This window comes from Telmatherina bonti (genome assembly GCF_933228915.1).
Source record: "Telmatherina bonti genome assembly, chromosome: 23".
In the NCBI taxonomy this organism is placed as follows: domain Eukaryota; kingdom Metazoa; phylum Chordata; class Actinopteri; order Atheriniformes; family Telmatherinidae; genus Telmatherina; species Telmatherina bonti.
The window spans coordinates 17,803,943-17,823,362 of NC_136632.1; the positions used below are offsets into that span (position 1 = coordinate 17,803,943).

The 19,420-nt window shown below is 39.6% G+C and overlaps 2 protein-coding genes across 2 annotated transcripts; one reads left to right on the top strand and one right to left on the bottom strand.

Annotated features, from left to right (window-relative positions):
* The first annotated feature begins 1,866 nt into the window (after positions 1–1,866).
* On the top strand, positions 1,867–10,850 carry ucmaa (upper zone of growth plate and cartilage matrix associated a). The gene is made up of 5 exons (XM_079263192.1): positions 1,867–1,985; positions 3,061–3,120; positions 3,215–3,307; positions 6,227–6,325; positions 9,952–10,850. Exons 1-5 carry the CDS (start codon positions 1,928–1,930, stop codon positions 10,038–10,040), a joined length of 399 nt encoding a protein of 132 aa, XP_079119318.1. The 5' UTR covers positions 1,867–1,927; the 3' UTR covers positions 10,041–10,850.
* A 798-nt stretch (positions 10,851–11,648) lies between these two features.
* On the bottom strand, positions 11,649–18,169 carry mcm10 (minichromosome maintenance 10 replication initiation factor; the record flags this gene model as incomplete). Its single annotated transcript, XM_079263148.1, has 17 exons — positions 11,649–11,772; positions 11,853–11,895; positions 12,035–12,180; positions 12,297–12,410; positions 12,507–12,637; positions 12,753–13,214; positions 13,972–14,085; positions 14,373–14,467; positions 14,686–14,882; positions 14,984–15,100; positions 15,353–15,520; positions 15,701–15,866; positions 15,953–16,148; positions 16,265–16,405; positions 17,458–17,673; positions 17,786–18,076; positions 18,163–18,169. 17 exons carry the CDS (start codon positions 18,167–18,169, stop codon positions 11,689–11,691), a joined length of 2,688 nt encoding a protein of 895 aa, XP_079119274.1. The 3' UTR covers positions 11,649–11,688.
* Positions 18,170–19,420: the final 1,251 nt, after the last annotated feature.

Genomic DNA, 19,420 nt, shown 5'->3' on the forward strand with positions numbered 1-19,420 from the left:
AATGTAGTTTTCAGCCACCAGCAACAAAAGAGCCACTGACTTCTAGTGTTCCAGTATCATCTTGCAATGAGACAAATCCTAATGTATATGAGATGATTCACAAATATTAAAACTGCACATGACCAATCTTCCCTCATGTGCAAGAAAATGCCATCTTTTTCTGTCTCCTGGTGTGAGTACTTAATATCATGCAGAAACCTGAAAAGCAGCACACCAGACAGTTTCCATGGCTCATATTTCACCTTAACTCCCTCAGAGTTGGACACGGAAGCAAAATCTTTATTGCTGACAACATTCAGTCTGATGTCTTTCTCTTTAAAACCCATGGACCAAAAAGCAGTATTTTGGGTGTTCTTAACGCTGTTTTGATCAGTGCTTTTATATCACCACCCAACCTTATCTCATCAAAAACGTGTTTTAGATATATTTGCCACATTTATATTAAATATGAGTAACTAGCATGTGTGACGATCTGCCGGGGAGAAAGTTTGGACCCAGGTGCAAAATGTCTTTAATGTTGTTTTATAGTATGCTGGCTACAGGAGTCACTCTTTTTTTGTTTTCTTTTAGCACTATCAAAAGAGAAAATATGAAGAGTTAGTTCTGAAAAAAATGTCATTTCTAACTGAAGTCGTAATTAATAAGAATTGCTTTCAATCACAGGAGAGACCCATAGCTGGCATGTAGGAAAAATACAGGACCAAATCTGTTACAGTCTGTAATCTGTAAACATCATGAGGCTTTGTCCATCATTTTAAAGCATTTGTGTCCCAGTTTAGAGACTGCGTTCTTTGAAGGACACAACCTATAAAAGTTTGTCCTTTCTAGGCCATTAAGGCCAAACTGATGATGAAACTGACTTTTGGAAGATGTCACAACTGCATTACCAGCACTGTTTCTGTCCTGCGACAACAACAGAGATAACACGTGGTAGTGAAACTACAACAATCTACATCTCTAATCAGAAGAAAATGGATTCAGAAGAAAGTGGCAGCCCATCAAACTCTTAAATGGCCATACCCGAGAATCACTGCAAACTTCTGAGGTGTAACCAGGCTGTTGGTAGTTGGGAGGAAAGGGAGACTTACTTTGGAAAAAGACATTTTAGCAGGTTATATATTGTGACAGATTTTGTCTGTAATTCTAGCTTTAGTACAAAGCAAGTTATCTTGCACCAAACAGAGGAAGACAACATATAGAGCCCCAGCCTTTGTCCTCACGGCTCACTATCCTGTGGGTATTAGAGGTTTCTGTGGTGCAAAAAACCTAATTGAAATTAAATAGATCTCTGACAAGCTCTGCACAAATCTGCTACTGAACCAATAATTTGGTTCAGTATTCAGGTGTGTTAAAGCAGGAAAACATTGCATGTCTGCAGGAGGTGGGCCTTGAGAACTGGTGCTGGGAATACTTGACATGAAGCATATAAAGGCTAAAGACTTTAATATTTCCTTTAGAAGAACAAAAATAAAAATAAAGTCAGTGTCCGCTGGAGAAGCATCAAGTTCTAAATACACACACATGCATCTAAATGAACTGGTAGTGTGCTCACACCAACATATAAAATGTATAAGTTAATAGAATATTATTATGGCCTCACTTTTGATGGCATCCTTACTCCACCTAACTTCCATCGCCTTTTTGTTTGAGCTCCAGCTTGGTTTTTATTCAGCTGAAAATCAGGTGCTCAAAGCAAAGTAATCCCGTCACCTCTCCTCCCCTCTTTCTTCATCTCCTCCCCTTGGCAACTGAAATACCAGCAGCCATCCTCCCTTCTATGACTTTTTGTCCCCATTTCTCTCCTCCCACTCTCGTCCTCCCTCCCTGCCTCTTGCACCTTCTTCCCCTCCATCTCTCTCTCCTCTCAGTCAAAGTCTGATTAGGTGAGCTGCTAAGTCCTGAAGAGATTTTATTTTTCTCTCTTAAAATGTCTTGGGCCCGAGCGTTGGTTTTATGTTGGTTCTGCACCCTCCTCATCCTCACCTGTAAGTATTTCACCAGGGTAGGTGGGGAAAAAAAGAATTGAGCTGGTCAGGTGGGGGGGCATGGGTATTTTTTTTTAGAACATATTCAGGAAAAATATTAAGGTTTTAACTCAGAATTAATATCCATCTTAACATATTTAGAAATTCCAGATTTGTCTTAAAATTGTATTCGACCAAAGGGTGTCAATAGTATGTTTTGTTATAAGAGGTAAACAGAAATATAACTAAATTACTGATAACTGCACATATATACAATTTTAGTTATAATTAATATTTTTACAAGGGACTCGGTAAAATGAACATCATTTATTTACCTGTATGAACCAGATAAAGATGTTTCCTGTTATTCCAAGAGTGACAGCCTTGAATTTACTGTAATTAAATAAATTATGCTTTAACCTAATGACCTGGTGAGCTACATCAGTGTGGAAGAAACACGGACTTTGAGAAGATCATGACTGTTTATAAGTCACACAATGATGCAGATGACCAACACAGATCTGGAGTAAGAAGCTGCATCAGATGAAAACAGAAAAGCAAAAATAGTCCATTTAATGAGAAAATCTGAATAATTTGTTATCATTGACTGCACAGCTTGTATGTTTCATGCTTCAGTTAAAAAAAATCAAAGGCAAAATATTTCAGTTTTACACATAAAAGCTACATTATAGCATTTCTACTCCTGTGGTTGCCTCTACATTTCATTAGGCTTTTATACCAGCTGTAAAAATATTTGAGCTCTCTTAGTTTAACTTCCACAACCTACTGACCCCTGTTTTGCAAGATGGCACATTTTCAGTAATGATGGATAATAGTTGTTGTAGCTCTTCCTTAATTTTCCTCCTTCTAAAATGTTAACAATGCCTCTGCTGAGGCTAAATGTTATTATTGCTGTTGAGCAGGTCTCTTTCCAATATACCTCTGAATCTGCCCGGCTGAATTTAATGACAGTAGGAAGAGAGGTGGATAAAGGAAGAATACATTAAATGGTCTGCAAGATGTTCCCCTGTATTTTTCCAGTCTTAAAGGTGATGACAAACAGCAGTAGGTCACTAACTTTTCCTTCCACCTTTAGTTTTCAGTGTGGTGAAAAGTGCAGCAGTACGGGATGACTCAAAACCAGCAGATCCTAAAGGTGATGCCTCTTAAAGACTTTCTACTACTTAAAATAAAACTCTCACCACACATCTACTTTATAGGGTATCAACCATGTGAACCTTGACCTTTAGGTGCTGCTCGCCAGGTGTTTATGCCTGAGTCGGACGCCTCAAGCTTCTTCAAACGCCGCAGTCGCCGTTCAGTCAAATACTATGAGTTTCAAGGTAAGCTGTCTTACATCTGTTTAGCCATGTTGGCAGCAAAGAGACATCTGTATGAGAATGGGAGCAATAAGTGGCTATGTGATCAAACTTCTGTTAATGTTGCCTATTATACTGGTGGAAAACCATTGGAACCGTAAGTGCACTGGTCAGGTTGGCTTGTGGTCTGGAGTGTATTTGGTTATGCATGGCGAGCATCCCCATGCACTGCCGCAGTTGTTGATGTAGCTTGATTGTAACACAGTTGGCTTCCTTTTAAAAAGTGTGTGGGAGTTTTGGTTTACTGGTTGTGGTTGAACTGGGAACAACAAAGTGGTTTGTTTTGACTGCAAGAGCGTAGTAGGAAACTTCCAGCAGGTGTGTAGTTTTGTAAAGAGACAGCTTTTAAATGTGCACACGCAAGCTGGAGGCTGCAGAAGGAGTAACAGGGTACTGTGGGGCAGTTTCTATGCTTCCAAGTTTCTCAGTACAAAAAGCTCATTCTCCTACTTCCAATAGGAAAAAAAAACACCTTAAAGGCAACTAAACACACACAAAAGGTTTCAGAAGCTCAGAAACATTTTAATCTACAAATCAGTTTTTCAGTAGCTACAAACCTCTTTAAATAGCTAAAGCATGGGAGTGCCAAGCTCTCTGAAATAGAGCTGAGGACAATATTTCCATCTTTCCACTGAAGTATGTCTGTTAATTTATCTGCTTCCTTCTGGAAACTCTGTAAAAGAAATACGTCTCCAAGCAGACCAGCTATGGATCATCAGGTTGCCTATCAGAGAAAAAAACAAAGCTTCTGTTTTTCTTTTAAGCCATAAGTGAAATTAGATTCAGTTTCAGCGGAGGAATTAATTCACTTGAAGGACTAAAGGAAGCTAAAGAACATTTGCAAGCTCACCGTGTCTGAAAGAGACACAAATCAATGCAATATTTCCAACAGATGCTGAAGGATTGCATAACTCGTTTCACATGAGTCTGCAGTAGCCACAATTCTCTTTTTCAAATGAAATTTCCCTTCAATGCAGTCATAAGTCATCTTTACACTGTCTAATGAGCCAGTTGACCTGTTGTCAAGTATCGCCAATTCATGAGTCAGCTGCTGGGCTTGTGGATGTGTGGCCGCAGTCATGTAAAACATAAATTCATAGATCTATACTCACTGAATGAGGAGAAAGACTCATATACAGAGCTAATTTAAAGGTATAAAAGGTTTTTCATGGCTAAAACTGTAAAGAAAAAATTAAAACATACAATTTGTAGGTACACAGATGTTTTTAGTCTTAAAACCGCCAGAGGGGACTTTAAAGTTGAAGCAAACATAATTTTGGATGTAATGATAGCATGCAGTAGGATGACTCCTACTTTATGTGTCCATTTATATCTAGATGATAAGACAGGATGGGGAAAACAAACAGAGAAGCGTTATATAAAGCTGTTAACTGGTGAGTAATTTCATGGTTTAAGTTAACATGAAGCTGGGTGTGAGACACGTTGTCAACAGCCAAACCCAAAATCACTGGGCTTCTTGGAAGGAAAAAGGGTTTGCAGAGTGAATGCAGGTTTCTGTCAAGTAATGTCTTGCACTTAACTTGTAATTCAGGTTAAAATAAGGGAAGTAATCAGATCTAATGAACAGAAGCGGTCCTGAACCTGTTTGTACACTGAAGGAAAAGGAGATGTGCTGAATAAATTCAGTCAAACCCAGTTCAGCCGTAGATGTTTAACAGAACTCCAGAATTACAAATCATCAACTAAACCTCAGAGAAAATGATCAAAACTTTGGTTTAAGTATTTGTACTGGTAATTTTCGCAAAGATGGGATAGGGTGGAGTATCCTACCCGGGTCAAGAATGAGGTCCTGCTCCAAGTGGAGGAGTTCAAGTATATTGAGATCTTGTTCATGAGTGAGGGGAGGAATATGAGATCAACAGGCGGATCTGTGCGTCGTCTGCAGTAATGCGGACTCTGCGCCGGTGTGTCTTGGTGAAGGAGCTGAGCCAGAAGGCAAAGCTCTCGATTTACCAGTTGATCTTCGTTCCTACCCTCACCTATAATCATGAGCTGTGGGTCGTGACCGAAAAAACAAGATCACAAATACAGGCGGCTGAAATGAGTTTCCTCTGCAGGGTGGCCGGGCTCTCCCTTAGAGATAGGGTGAGGAGCTCGGTCATCCGGGAGGGGCTCAGAGTAGAGCCGCCGCTCCTCCGCATTGAAAGGAACCAGTTGAGGTGACTCGGGCATCTGGTTAGGATGCTTCCTGGACGCCTCCCTGGTGAGGTGTTCCAGACACGTCCCTGTGGGAGGAGGCCTCGGGGAAGACCCAGGACACGCTGGAGGGATTATATCTCTCGGCTGGTATGGGAACACCTTGGGTTCCTCCCCACAGAGTTGGCAAATGTGGCTGAGGAGGGGGAAGTCTGGGCTTCCCTGTTTAGGCTGCTGCCCCCGCGACCCGACCCTGGCTCAGCGGCAGAAAATGGATGGATGGAATTTTCACAAAGTTCAAGTCTTTAAACATACCTTATGATAAATGAAGTCATTTAAAGCAACCAGATTAAAATACATGACACAAGATGCTTTATATTGTGTTCAAGCAATTTTTGAATGATGTAATGGTGTGAAAAATGCACTTAAAGTTGGCATTATAAAGACTTTCGGTGGGGCTACTAAATTGTGTCTCACATCATCCTTGAATGACTTTTCACCAGATTCAGTCATAAAATCTTAATTAAAGATGGAGCAGAAAAGACAGCCCTTTACAGCAGAATCAGACCAGCTGTTGCAAACACTATGAGTTGTACCTGCTTTTGTCAGCGTTTTCCAGGGGTGGGCAGTCCTGTGAGTGTTGGGTGTTTCCCTGTTGCAACACATCCTGATACCTGTCAGATTTTTCTTAGCTTAATTTCTGTTTTCTTGTCCTGTCATCAATAGCTGAACAAAGAGTGAAGCTGGCGGCCACTGAGCGATGGAGGGAGTACAATGAGGAACAAAAGAATGAATATGAAAACTATGCTGAGGAGGACCATGATGGTAAGACTCACATTTTCATATTCAAATCAAATGCTTTAAAGAGGCTGTCAAGAAGATGTAAGCATTAAAATTACTATGTTAAATGGCAGCAAATGTAAAAATAACCCCAATTCAATCCTACAGAAGAGATGGAAATGGAAATATTTAACATCATACTGCATGGAGACACTGAATGTCGGATGTTCTCAATGGCTAAATGCAAGCTGAGGCATGTTGTCATGGATAATCCCAGCCGATGGTCGCTGAAAAATATGGCACTTAGTGGAATGTCAGTTGTCACAAGAGGGCTCTACAAAGACCACATAGAGGGGTAGAGTTTAGTTTGGATCTAGATGAGTCTCTGGACCACAGCAGAGAGCTCAAAACGTCACACCAATTCAAAGTGTCTATTTGTGGTCCACAAAAAGCTGACAATCTTCCCTGTGGTCGTCAGTAAGCTGTGATATGGTTGCAGTTAGAGTTTCTAAAGTAAGAACTACTAACCATAAAGATGCGACTTGGCTTCATTTGTAAAGGACACAGTGTTTTGGGGGAGAATATAAGAGGAAAACAAAAGGATCTTGGCCAAATCAGTTTATCTGAGGATCAATGGTCAAATTTAGACTGTTTTTTGTTTTTTTTAAAATTGCATTTAGTGTAAGATATCATGCTGGAAAGGATTGATATGCTTTGCTTTTTAATTTTCCATAATTCAAAAAATTTAATGACAACAAATTGCCTGTTTTGTTTATCTTATTTCTAATGAAGTTAGGAAATGAAAACAGATGGTCAGCTACTCCCGCGATGGACTGGCAAGCTATCCAGGGTGTACCCTGCCTGCGCCCGAAGACTGCTGGGATAGGCTCCAGCTTCCCCACAAATCTTCATCGGGTTAAGCGGTTAGGATAATGAATGAATGAATGAATGGTCAGCGACTCACAACCAAAGAGCTCAAAGACATTCTGACAGGAATGGATAGAGCCAGATGTAAGATTTTCCAGTGCCAGCTGCCACTAAGACAAAGACAATCCAAAATTATTTCATGCGTTATACAATGAAGTATTATGAAGCCAAAAGGTGACCCGCAAAAAGAATCCGAAGATCATCGCCAAGGTGTATCTGCACCATGCATTCAGAACTTTCATGGATGCCAAGTGGAGCTGAAATTGGTAAAACAAAAAAAAAAAAAAAGTAGAAAGAAATTGAGAAGAGAAGAGAAAACATTTAGATTGGATGCATCAATGTGATCTCTTTATGTAGATAATATATATATATATATATATATATATATATATATATATATATATATATATATACACACACAGTGGGGCTCCAAAGTTTGGGCACCCCTGGTAAAAATTTATTTTGATGTGCAAATAAGGAGCTTTAAAAAGATGGAAAATCTCGAAAAGGCATCACAGTACAGTTTAGACATTCTTATGACATGTCAAAAAAAGTTACATCCTATTTCCATCATTTAAACCTTCAAAATAACAGAAAACAAAATTTCCCATCTGTAAAAGTTTGGACACCCTGTAGAGTTAGTCACTGTACACCCCCAATTTGACAACAGAGACCTGACAGTGTCCTGGATTGTTTACAGTTAGTGTCTGGAAAGACCAGGTGATGTCAATCTCAAAAGTTTTCAATACTCAGACTCATCTGACCTTGCCTTAACAGTCGGCACCATGGCTTCCTCTAAGCAGCTGTCAAGAACACTGAAACTGAAAATAGTTGATGCTCACAAAGCAGGAGAAGGGTGTAAAAAAATAGCAAAGTGTTTTCAAATGCTAATATCCTTTGTTCTAAATGTAATCAAGAAATGGCGGTCATTGGGAACAGTGGAAGTTAAAGCAAGATCTGGAAGACCAAGAAAAATATCAGACAGATTGTAAGAAAAACAAGTCAAAACTCAAGTTTGACTGCACAATCCCTACAGGAAGATCTGGGTAATACTGGAGTCATGGTACACCACTCCACTATAAAGAGGTACTTGTACAAATATGGCCTTCATGGAAGAGTCATCAGAAGGAAACTTCTTTTACGTCCTTACCACAAAAATCTGCATTTGAAGTTTGCAAAGGAACATATAGACAAGCCTGATGCATTTTGGATTCTGTGGATTGATGAGGTTAAAATTGAACTTTTTGGCCGGAATGAGCACAGGTACGTTTGGAGAAGAAAGGGCACAGAATTTAATGAAAAGAACCTCTATCTAACTGTTAAGCATGGGGGTGGATCGATCATGCTTTGGGGTTGTATTGCAGCCAGTGGCACAGGGAACATGTCGCGAGAAGAAGGAAAAATGGATTCAATGGGATTTGAGCAAATTTTGGGTGCTAACCTAATGCTATCTGTGAAAAAGCTGCAGTTAAAGAGAGGATGGCTTCTACAAATGGATAATGATCCTAAAAACACCTCAAAATCCAGGGTGGATTACAACAAGAGGCATGAACTGAAGGTTTTGCCATGGCCTTCACAATCTCCTGACCTCAACATAATTGAAAGTCCATGGATAGACCTTAAAAGAGCAGTGCGTCACAGATGGCCCAGAAATCTCAAAGATCTGGAAGACTTTTGCAAGAAAGAATGGGCGAAGATACCTCAAACAAGATTCAAAAGACTATTGGCTGGCTATGAAAAGTGTTTACAAGCTGTCATACTTGCCAAACGGGGGAATAGAAGGTACCAACTATGCAGGGTGCCCAAACTTTTGCAGAGGCCATTTTTTTGTTTTCTTTTATTTAAAAAGTTAAAATGATGGAAATAAGATTGAACTTCTTTTGACGTGTTATAAGAATGTCTGTAATCTGTAATTTGACACCTTTTGGAGATGTTCCATCTTTCTTAGCTTCTTTTTGGCACATTAAAATAAATTTTTACCAGGGGTGCCCAAACCTTGGAGCCCCACTGTGTATATATATATATATATATATATATATATATATATATATATATTTTTTTTTTTTTTTTTTTTTTTTTAATAACAAAGGGGTGCCATTCAGCCTCACCAATATCATCTTCCGTCAAACATGATGAAACGGTGTTTCAGCAACCTCAGTCATTCATTCATTTTCTTAACTGCTTTTAGACCAATTCAGGGTTACAGGAAACTGGAACCTATCCCAGCAATAAGTGGGCAAGAGGCAGGGTACACCCTGGACAATTCACCAGTCTATCGCAGGCTGGACAGCCTCAATAAATTAAATGTATGAGAAAACAGAACTTTACAAAGATGCTGGAAGGAATCACAAACTTCAGTCTCACAATTGACAATAGAAACATCAAAAAGGTCAAACTTTTTACTTTCTAAAAAGACATTTTGTCTGGAAATAAGAAACCGTATGTGTGGGTTGTGTACCAGCAATTCTGGCCCTAACTGAAACTATAGCTTTACCGCCTCTGTCAACAGATTTTTGAGGGATTCAGCAACTGGACAATGTCTTTGCATCACATTTTAAATATATAACTCAGAACTACAATGCTAACTTGAGGTTAACAATAGTTTTTACTTCCCACTGCTAATATTAATGGTCTGTCAACACATGCAGCTTACAAAGGCTAACTGGCAATGTTTAGCATAGATCAACAATTAGCACCATTAGCATGAATAATAAGTTGTGTTTCTGTTTTTTTGTTTTTTCCAGAGATGAATGAGAGGACAAGGGAGAAGAATGAGCAGTTGCGGGAATATCACTACGATGGTCTCTATCCTCGCTTCTACTGGTTTCACTGAAAATGCTCAGTGGCATGGAGAGCCAGCTACAGCAACCACCATTGGGGCAATGATACTGCCATTATCTTTGTCCTGGTGTTTAAGATCTATTTTTTATTCAACCTGAACTGTACAATGTATCAAACTGTAAAGTGTATTCAAAGTGCAGTTTCTGTATTGTAAGCTAAAAGTTTTGCATGCTTGTTTTTACTTCTTAATATATGTACATAAATGCTGTAAAATGTTTCTTTTCTGCCTGATGTGCTGTTTGCAGATAACAAAGCAAATTCTTGCTTTTACTGTTTTTCCAGAAGAGTTAGCTTTTAAAGTTTGCAAAGGAGCATCATGTCTTTAAGTCAAATAAGAATCAGTTTCCAATATTTAACTCAGTCACAGTGTCTGGAATTTAGAGTATTTCAAGGGAGACAGTGTGGAATAAAAGAGAAGACGAGGTGAGCTGTGGAAGTCATCAGGCTGCAATGAATCCCGCATTCCAGACTGGAAATATTCGACATAAACTGGGCAAAGGAGAGAAAGGAGGAGGAGAAAGAGGGAGGGCACACAGGAAAGGGATCATGTGTATGAATTAAACTGTCACATTACACATTAAAATTTCATTTAATTTCTATTGTCTTTTAGCATTTTATTTAGATCAGCTGAGATTTCTGAGCGCTGCCTGCTCATAGCTGTGGTTTGAGGATATATGCACAACTGTACAGTGACTGCTTTATTAGTACATGAGCTTCATTTCACAGTCAAACCTCCCAAATAACTGTGAAAGTGTTGCATCGCGTACTAACACAATGTACTAAAAGCAGAAAGTAACTGACTCTTCCTCTGTATTAGATTATTATTCATGTATTGGACTGAAAAGATTCTGTGTAATACTACAACATCAGCTTATGTTAAATTAAGCCATTTTTTTTTTTATGTATAAAGCTACTGTAACTCTAAAATTCTGAAAACAGATCAGTGCTGCCAAAAAGTAAAACTTTAGTTGTTTAAGATTTTATATATTTCACTCTTTCATACATTCATTTTATGGGTAAAAAAAACAAATGTCATGACCAGGAATGATAGCCATTAAAAATATTTTTGTGCATGCAGTACAATAGTATGTGTACACTTATTTACAGCTACATTTTCCATCATGGCTTCAAAGCCGCAGCAACTTTTCTTCACTGTAATTTCCCTTTAGTTGCTGTGCAGAAATTTGTGTTGAGTGGATATTTTCCCCTCTGTATTATCAGTTTATGTTGTATTATATATCACGGGAAAGCCTGATTAGCTCCAACAGGGAAACACTGTTGGAGCTATGCTATGCTGATCATTCCACAGAAGCAGGACCCTTTAAAGTTATTCTTCATTATGAAGCGGAACCAATCAGGTTTTCCAAAGATCTATAATATGACAATGAAAGTCAATTTTTCCAGACCAGCAGTAGACTTGTGTTTGTGTGCTCAACTTTTAATCTCAATGGTGAAAAAAACCCTTCCATTTCACACAAAAAAATGCAGATTGTTTCTTTAATCAGCTTCTTCCAGATAACTCCCCATAATCAATAAAAACACACCATGTCAAACTTTAAAAACATGATAGATGCAAATATTAAAAGACTACAAAAACCCTTAAATTACAATCTGTGTATGGATTCCACTACAACCAGAAGTCACTTCATGCTGTTGAGAAACTTGGCGTGTTCCTCTCCTCGAGGCAGAAGAAGCTCTCCTCCAATCTTCGGTCCAGTTTTCTCCTGAAATCCAAAAGCAACATCAGGTGTTTGTTTGCACTTACAAACCCGTGTTTTTCCATTTGAAAGGTTGTCCAACTTACCTTCATCATCCCATCACGCTCCCATTTAAAGAGTCCACAGTTGCTGAAACAGTTGCAAAGAAGGAGACATGAAATGCAAGGTAAACTCCACGCAATGCCTTTTAGGTTTCATTTCACCTGGAAATAAACATGTCGGCATGTCAGAATGAGGAGAAGCAGAAAAAGGAGGTTTCCAGCCTTACCTGCAGTGTTTGTGTGGCAGTCTGTCCAGGGCGATGGCTCTCTGTCCACAGGGACATTTGAAGAAACGTTTCACAGCATCGTGCCACCGCAGATCGTGATTCTCATTCACGCATCGGTCTGCTGGCTTGAAGTAGGTGTAGTTGCACTGGTAACCCAGCAAACACGGGGAATTCATGACGTTTTTCAGCTTTTCACCTTCACCATGAGTCATATATATATATATATATATATATATATATATATATCAAACATTTCTTGTACCTTCTTACAGGTGACGGCTCGACACTTCATCTCTCTGATTCCCTTCATCTTCTCCTCCATCTGCTCCTTCTTCACCAGGGCATCAAAGTAGCGCTCCTGCAGCTGGTACTCCGCCTGACAGGAGGGAGAGTGTTTAGTATGCGGATACACAGCGTCAGCTACAGAAAGCAGAATATGAGACAGCCGCAGATGGAACAGTATCGGTCGTACCGCTTGCAGTACAACGCTGTGACGAGATTTGGCGTTGAGGATCTTCTGAAACTCCTCTGACTGAATGTAACTGAGCTGATCTCGTTTCTTTTTCTGGGCTGGTTCCTCCTCCTCGTTACTTGATGTTTCACCTGAACAAATCATGTACGAGATTATCAAAGGTAAAATTTAAAATGAAGATAAAAAGTTAAGGAGAAAAATCTGATATTGCAATTGGAAGTGGTATCTAGAAAAAACTGTTCGTACCATTGGGTGAAGTCCGATTCTTCACTACTCGGGCGCTGATCTGAGTACTGTCACTCCTTTTCCTCTTCACAGCATTGGGATCCTCCTTTTCAAGCCCCACCCCCTTGGCCCTCAGCTTCTTCACCGCAGCCATCTTAGCAGCTGATAGGCTGAGCGAAGGAGCTGGAGGCGGGCTATTATCAAAGAAGAGGATGTCATCGCCCACTGAAAAACCTCGGCCCAGGGTCGGGGTATGGGGTGCCGCAGGGCTTTGGGTGGCCTTGGGGACCTCAGAAGCAGGTTTTGGGGACATCAGACCGCGCTGACTTAGCACCGGTCTGGAGCCACCTGAATTCTGAAGAACCGTCTCTCCTGCCCTCTGACGTCGACTCTCAAGGAGCTCACGCTGCTTTTGTTTCTGCTGCTTCAGCAGGTCCGAAGCTGAAATGGACTGAAGAGGAGCTACGGCTGCATCTTTGGAGCCTGAGCATGAAAACCAGTTCAATAATGAGCCCTGACTCTGAGCGCAAAGTAGCTGCGGATGCTGCTACGTCAACATTCATCATGAAGTGATTCAATTACAAGACATGCATTGACTTTGCAACTCAAAATGAAAACTAAATCCCACCTTCCCATCGGTATCACCTGAGTGGTAAGTTTTCTTCTGCTGTAGTGACAATTATATCATCTTTACTGGTTCTGCTCAGAGGAAACCAAATTTTGGGCTACAATCTTTTTTTTTTTTTTAACAAGGCTGTCAAGATCCCACTCTAGCAATATGACATCTAAACAGCAACCATTAAAATGCCAGGATGCTCTCCGGAGACTTCTGAACTTCCACTTTGTCCTCATGGTTGTCACATGAGAGAAATATATTCATCTGACAGGGAAGTCAGAAGTTCCACCTAACTTAACACTGCGGCCTTATAGACATGCCATCTGTTGGACATGTGGAGAAACTGTGTTTGTATGTGACCAGCGGAGATTGGAGAGAATGTGGGAGCCTCTGCTGGTTCAGCGCAGCATCTACATCGACGTTTCTCTTTACTCCAATCAGATCCATTCTCAGCTTTGCTTCCTTCATGCCGCAGCTGCATCACTGATGTAAAGACTGTTGAGTTGTTTTAGTCTGGCTGCCTGTGTGTTCTTACTTGTGTACTTTTTTTTGTGTTATATCCGTGTTTATTAACATAAAACTGGAAATTTGATGATAAAATGAAGATATTTCTTGGTTACGGACCTGACTGGTTGCCGTGTACAAGGTGCTTCTTCAGCTGCAGAGCTCCTGGTGTTGGCATTGACATCAGGCTTCTGAATTCATCCGAACAGCCTGAAACTTCACCAGACTGCATGGCTAACAAAACCACAAAGACACAATGAAAAAAACATTTAACTATCTCTCAAATAATAAGTGTTAACATTGTCATTGCAAGTCATTTTTACTTATGACAGATATTCTGGTTCTGGATCTTTAAAATCAGCAGCCAAAACACCAGAATCGTATTTAGACTAAAACAGGAACATTTTTACTTCCAAGTAAGTTTGCAGCATTCAGCCCTGCATGCAGCAACACAACATGATTTCTAGATTTTGTCTGTTTAGGTGTGAAAAGTCAAAGCAGTGAGTATGTGAGCAGCTTACCGAGCTTCTTGGCCCGACTGACGAGCTGAGCGGATCCTCTCACAAACAGCTTGTCCAGCGTTTTCTGGACGGGTTTGTTTGGTTTGGACGCAGCTCTGCAACACAGATGACGACAAGTCCCTCAGATGTTTCCAATTCAACCTCAGCCAGTATCCTGGCGAGACTGGGCTGTCACTTCAACATTTAACACGATGATCTGATGATTTTTCAGACTGTAGAAGCATTTCTACACAATTAACTGAATTCTCCTGACAATCATTTTGCAGAGACAAAAAGATCACACAGTGAACCGACGATGTTTCAAACGACTCACAGGGAAGCAGCACAGGCTGCTGAGGAGACGCCACCGTAATAAAAGCCATCCTGACACAGCCGCTCTCTCAGGTTGTTGCCCTTCCCCTTCACTCTGTTGGGGGCTTTTCCAGAAAATGACGACTGCAGCTCAGCCCTCTTCGAGCTCATCTTCTTATACTGGGCTTTGACGTGATACTGGCAATACTGGCATTCATACTACAGAGAGGTTTAATAGGAAGTTGTGATATACCATTGAAGGCATAGACTGATTATTTTGAGTACATTAAAGAGGCATGTATGTGAGAAAATGGACCCACCAGGTTCACAATCTGAGAGCATGGGTCTCCGTTCTTCTTCATGGCCTTGCAGGTACCAAAGTCCTGAGCTTCGCCCATCAACAGCACCTTCTGTGAGTGATCCACTGTCAAACTCACCTGCAGAGTAAATGCTTCTTAGTTTTCCTTCTTGTTAGTGTGTGTATACTAGGAATCAGCTCAGAGCAGGAATAATCCACTAGAACATGCATTTTATCCATATTTCGCAAGTCAAATTCACTGATTGACAGAATTAAATCAAAAACCTTTGAGATGACTTGATCACTGCAACAGTCAGACTTCAGCTGGGAAAAAAAAACTATAACCCAGACTGTAAGAATATATTTTATTAAGCTCAGTCCTTTCACTCACCCCATCGAATCCATCCCTCTGCTTCATGGGGTTTGGGTTGAGGAGTCCGATGACCGTTCCCACCTCTGTTTTCCAGTGCTCTTTGTGGACTTCACCAAACAGGAGGAGAGACACAAACACCTCCAAGTTGTGGAGGTCACTGAGCTTCCAGATGCTGAAGGTTTTGCCCTGCAAACAGGAAGTGCTTTGTCAGGAATGTGACAAGAGTATTGCAGAAACCAGCAGCATTTTTGTGAAGCATTTCTCCAAAATAAAGAAAAATAATGATAAATAAATGTCTACACATCGCAGCAGGCAAAGAAACAGGATTAAACCCAGTCTGGAGACGACAACACCTTTGAGACTTACGCTGTTGTTGCTTTGTGGCGTTGCTTTGCTAATCAGAACCGCAAATGTCACCCAGTCGCTTTCCTCCAACTTCTCCCGGGTCAAAAGCTCCGGCACTTGTGACAGGCGGATCAGGCGGCGGTTGGCCATCTTGCGGTCCATCTCACTGGAGGAAACTCGTGGCTTTCTGAAACAAAAAGAAGCCGTTTCAGACTTTAATAAAACGCATACTGAGGTTCCATTTTTCTGTTGCCTCTATTTTGGTTCTCTGACCTGAGCCGCAGTCCTGAGTATTTCTCAACACCCACGTCTTTAGGAAGCGGAGGATGAGCGGCAGGCAAAGGCAGAGCTGCAGATGTGGCAGGTTTGCTGAGGGAGGCTGGAGGTGAATGCAAAGTTTCTGAAGTTCTGCTTTCTAAAGGCTGGAAGGAGGTGCCAATTTTTATCTCCACCAGTGGTCCCCTGCCCTCTGAAGAGAAAAACAGTGAAGAGCATGACTATAAACAACATAAAATCTGCACATTCCTGAGTGAAAAGTCACATTATTGAAAGAATAGGAATAAATCGTGGTGGGACCAGTTTTACCTGGTGATGTGCCAGCTTTGTACTGGTGAGCCACTCTAGGTTTGCGTTTGAATGTGTCTGCAATGTTGAGTTGAGAGGAAAAGTCTGAGGACTCCTGAAGTTTCAAGCTTTCTCCTTTGACCGGAGCGGGTGAAGAAGATGCTACAAGAAAAGCAGAAAATGAAGCTTTGCTGCAGATGCTTCTTAAACCTTTTATCTCGTGTTAAAACTATCTTAAAACAGCAAACGAAGAGTAAATGAGGTAACTTTAGAGATTAATAGCCGTATATACACATATCTGGAGCGAAACAGACATATGGAACAATTTGCAGAGCTCTGTCAAATTCTGGAAAAGTTCAGAATTTTATTAATAATATGGGATACAGTTTCCAGTTGTTTCTTATTGTCAAGTCATAGCCAAAGGTTGTAGATGTTTCTATGTCAATTTCTTAGAATATCCACAGTCACAGTTCATATTTCTATTAATTAGCAGCCTTCCAGTTCCTGCTATCAGTCTTTTAGCGACAAACTTAATAGAATTTAGGAACTCTGGGAAAAAAAACCTGCTTCCACGCTACAGTTCAAAAGATGTAAAGCTGATTTAAGTCAAGAGTATAACCAGATATTTTGCACAAAGCTATTTTATAACATTCTTTTGAAATGTATTTATTTTACTGTATGATTAGAGGTACACTAATGTTTCTTGCAGTGCCAAAAATGTCTTTCGCAGTTATACCTATCTTATGCAGTAATTTAGAGAATAAAATCAGAATCTGTCTTCCTGACCAATTTGGATGTTTTGCAACATGATTCCATTCTTTAATCTTCAAGAGTTTTTCTGAAATCAGTTTCCCAATTTCTCTGAACTACATTCTAATTACTTACTAACGCATTTTTTAAAAATAATTGATGAAGTTCTGATGCAATTTTCATTTAAAAGCAATTGTTATACAATTTCCTCTGTTTATTGGCTTGTGTATGAATCCAGATTCTCCAAAGTATATGCTCTGTTGGGAAATTGTTTGCATATACAAGAGGGGTAAGCACTGTCTTGCAACACAAATCTTGATAGCCTTTTCACACAACAAAAAAGCTCCTACAGTTTCAGGAAATATAAAAAGGAATAAAGAAAATAGAAAACAACAGAAAGCCTGTTGCAGGGCCATTGAAGAGCCGATGCGAACTGTTGTCTCTGGGTTGGTAAAATGGTTTACCTGCTTGTGGTTTGGTCATCTGTTTGGCAGCTTTTTTAGCCTGGAGTGGCTTGGATGTTGAGAGTTGGGTTGTTGCTGGTTTTGGGGTCACTGGTTTTGGACTGCTTGACCCTCGTGCAGCAGGTTCATTAGTGGATGATGGACCTGAAACATTTTGGCTCGCTTCAAGTTGCTGTTGCAATCTCTTCATCTGCTCCTGCATTCTTCTCAACTCCTCTGAAGAAATGCAAATATTCAGAAATAAATATAATGCAAAAAGCAGCCCATACCTAAATCCTACGGTGTCTCAAATAGACCAGATTCGAGGACAAACTGCTCAGTTACAAACCTTGCAAATCTTCCTTTGACTTGTTCAGGTTCTCACAGACAACCCCTGATTCTTTTTCTTTTGTCTCTGTCGTCTCATTTTCAATATCATCAACATCTCCAAAGAGATCTTTTACCACATCCTCAGGGGCCACATCTTCCTCCTCGCTGCCCTCTCTGTACTCTTCCTCCTTGTCAGTGTCTTCATCAAAAAGGTCATCCAAGTCGTCTGCCTGCTCCTGTTGGTCCTGCTCTTCATCAACACCCTCATTTTCATCTAGCAGCGCCGTCAAAATTTCCAGATCATCCTCGCCTGGATAAAATAAAGATACACATCTACAGTGTCTTGAATTATGAAAAGGTTGTGCTTGACCGTGTTTCAATTTTCATGCTACTTACTGTCCATTTTATGATGTTTTCTGTGCTGAAATAAAATGACCTGGTGAATAGAGGAAAAAAGCAGAACTTATATTTACCAAGCTCAATCGTTCATGTGTTTATGCAGGATGTGCAGGTTTGGACTCAATATAAATCTGCAGTAATTCTGACAGCTTTTCGTAACAGGAGTAAATTACAGTAGATTTTCTTAAATTAAACGATCAAGGTCTAGATTAATAAAGAATAAATAAATTGTCATTACGGATTAAACTGGCTAACTAACAAAGTTAAAAGTTTCATTTAGGGAAAAAAACAACAACATTGTAATGGACGAAGGTAATCTCAAAAGGTTTTTAAATACGTGTTAAATCCTGATACAGACACTAGTTCCGCAATTCCATTTTAATGTAGTTTACATAAAAAATGACAATATATCCCTTAAAATACAAATTATGAGAAAACAACTGAAAATATTTAAGTAAAAGAAACAGGCACTTACTTCAGGATGCGACAGATTTGTTTGCTAGCACTGACGCAACTTTAAATATACATATATTTTTTTTCTTTAATCAGGTCGAACCTACTTATACACTTATTTTACGATATTTCTCTCTGCTTTGTAAAAACCATTCAGATGCATCGTGCACAAAAACATTTTACATGTTAAGTTTCTTCTCAGTTTTCTCGGTGAAGTTGGAAGATCTAAACTGGCGCTAAACGAAGGACCCTGTTGTGTTGTCAAAAAGCACATAGTCGTCTAACGATTTGCCCAATCAAAATAATAAATATAAATCAGTGTTGGAATTTTATTTAAGAATCCTTTAGGGGATTTTTTTTTGTTGTTTAATGATAAATATTAATGTACGGTTAAATTAAATCTATAATGTAACAAATATGCTGCTGTTATAAAATTTTATTATCACGTTTATAAACAGGGAATCAAAGAGTCTGCAATTGGTTGTGGAAAACATTCAGCGAGACTAATTTCAGTTTCTCTACAAAGTTTTAGCAGAAATTGAAATGTCCTGAAATATCAGCTGTATAGTCCTTAGCTCCTCCACAACACAGTTACTTCATAAACTAAATGGGCAATTTGCTCGGACAAGCTCCAAAAAAATAAATAAATAAAAATGAAATAAATAATAATAATAAATACAATAAATAAATAAATAATCATAATATTAATTAATTAATTAATTAATAAAAAAAAAAATCAAATAAAGTGAGCTGTAAATACGCTGGGAAAATAAAAAATGTATTGCGTACCTGCAGATGAATG

Coding starts and splice junctions, on each gene's coding strand:
- ucmaa (XM_079263192.1), top strand. CDS start 1,928: ATGTCTTGGGCCCGAGCGTTGGTTTTATGTTGGTTCTGCACCCTCCTC. Junction 3,308..6,226: donor CAAATACTATGAGTTTCAAG/GTAAGCTGTCTT, acceptor TGTCATCAATAG/CTGAACAAAGAGTGAAGCTG. Junction 6,326..9,951: donor TGCTGAGGAGGACCATGATG/GTAAGACTCACA, acceptor TGTTTTTTCCAG/AGATGAATGAGAGGACAAGG.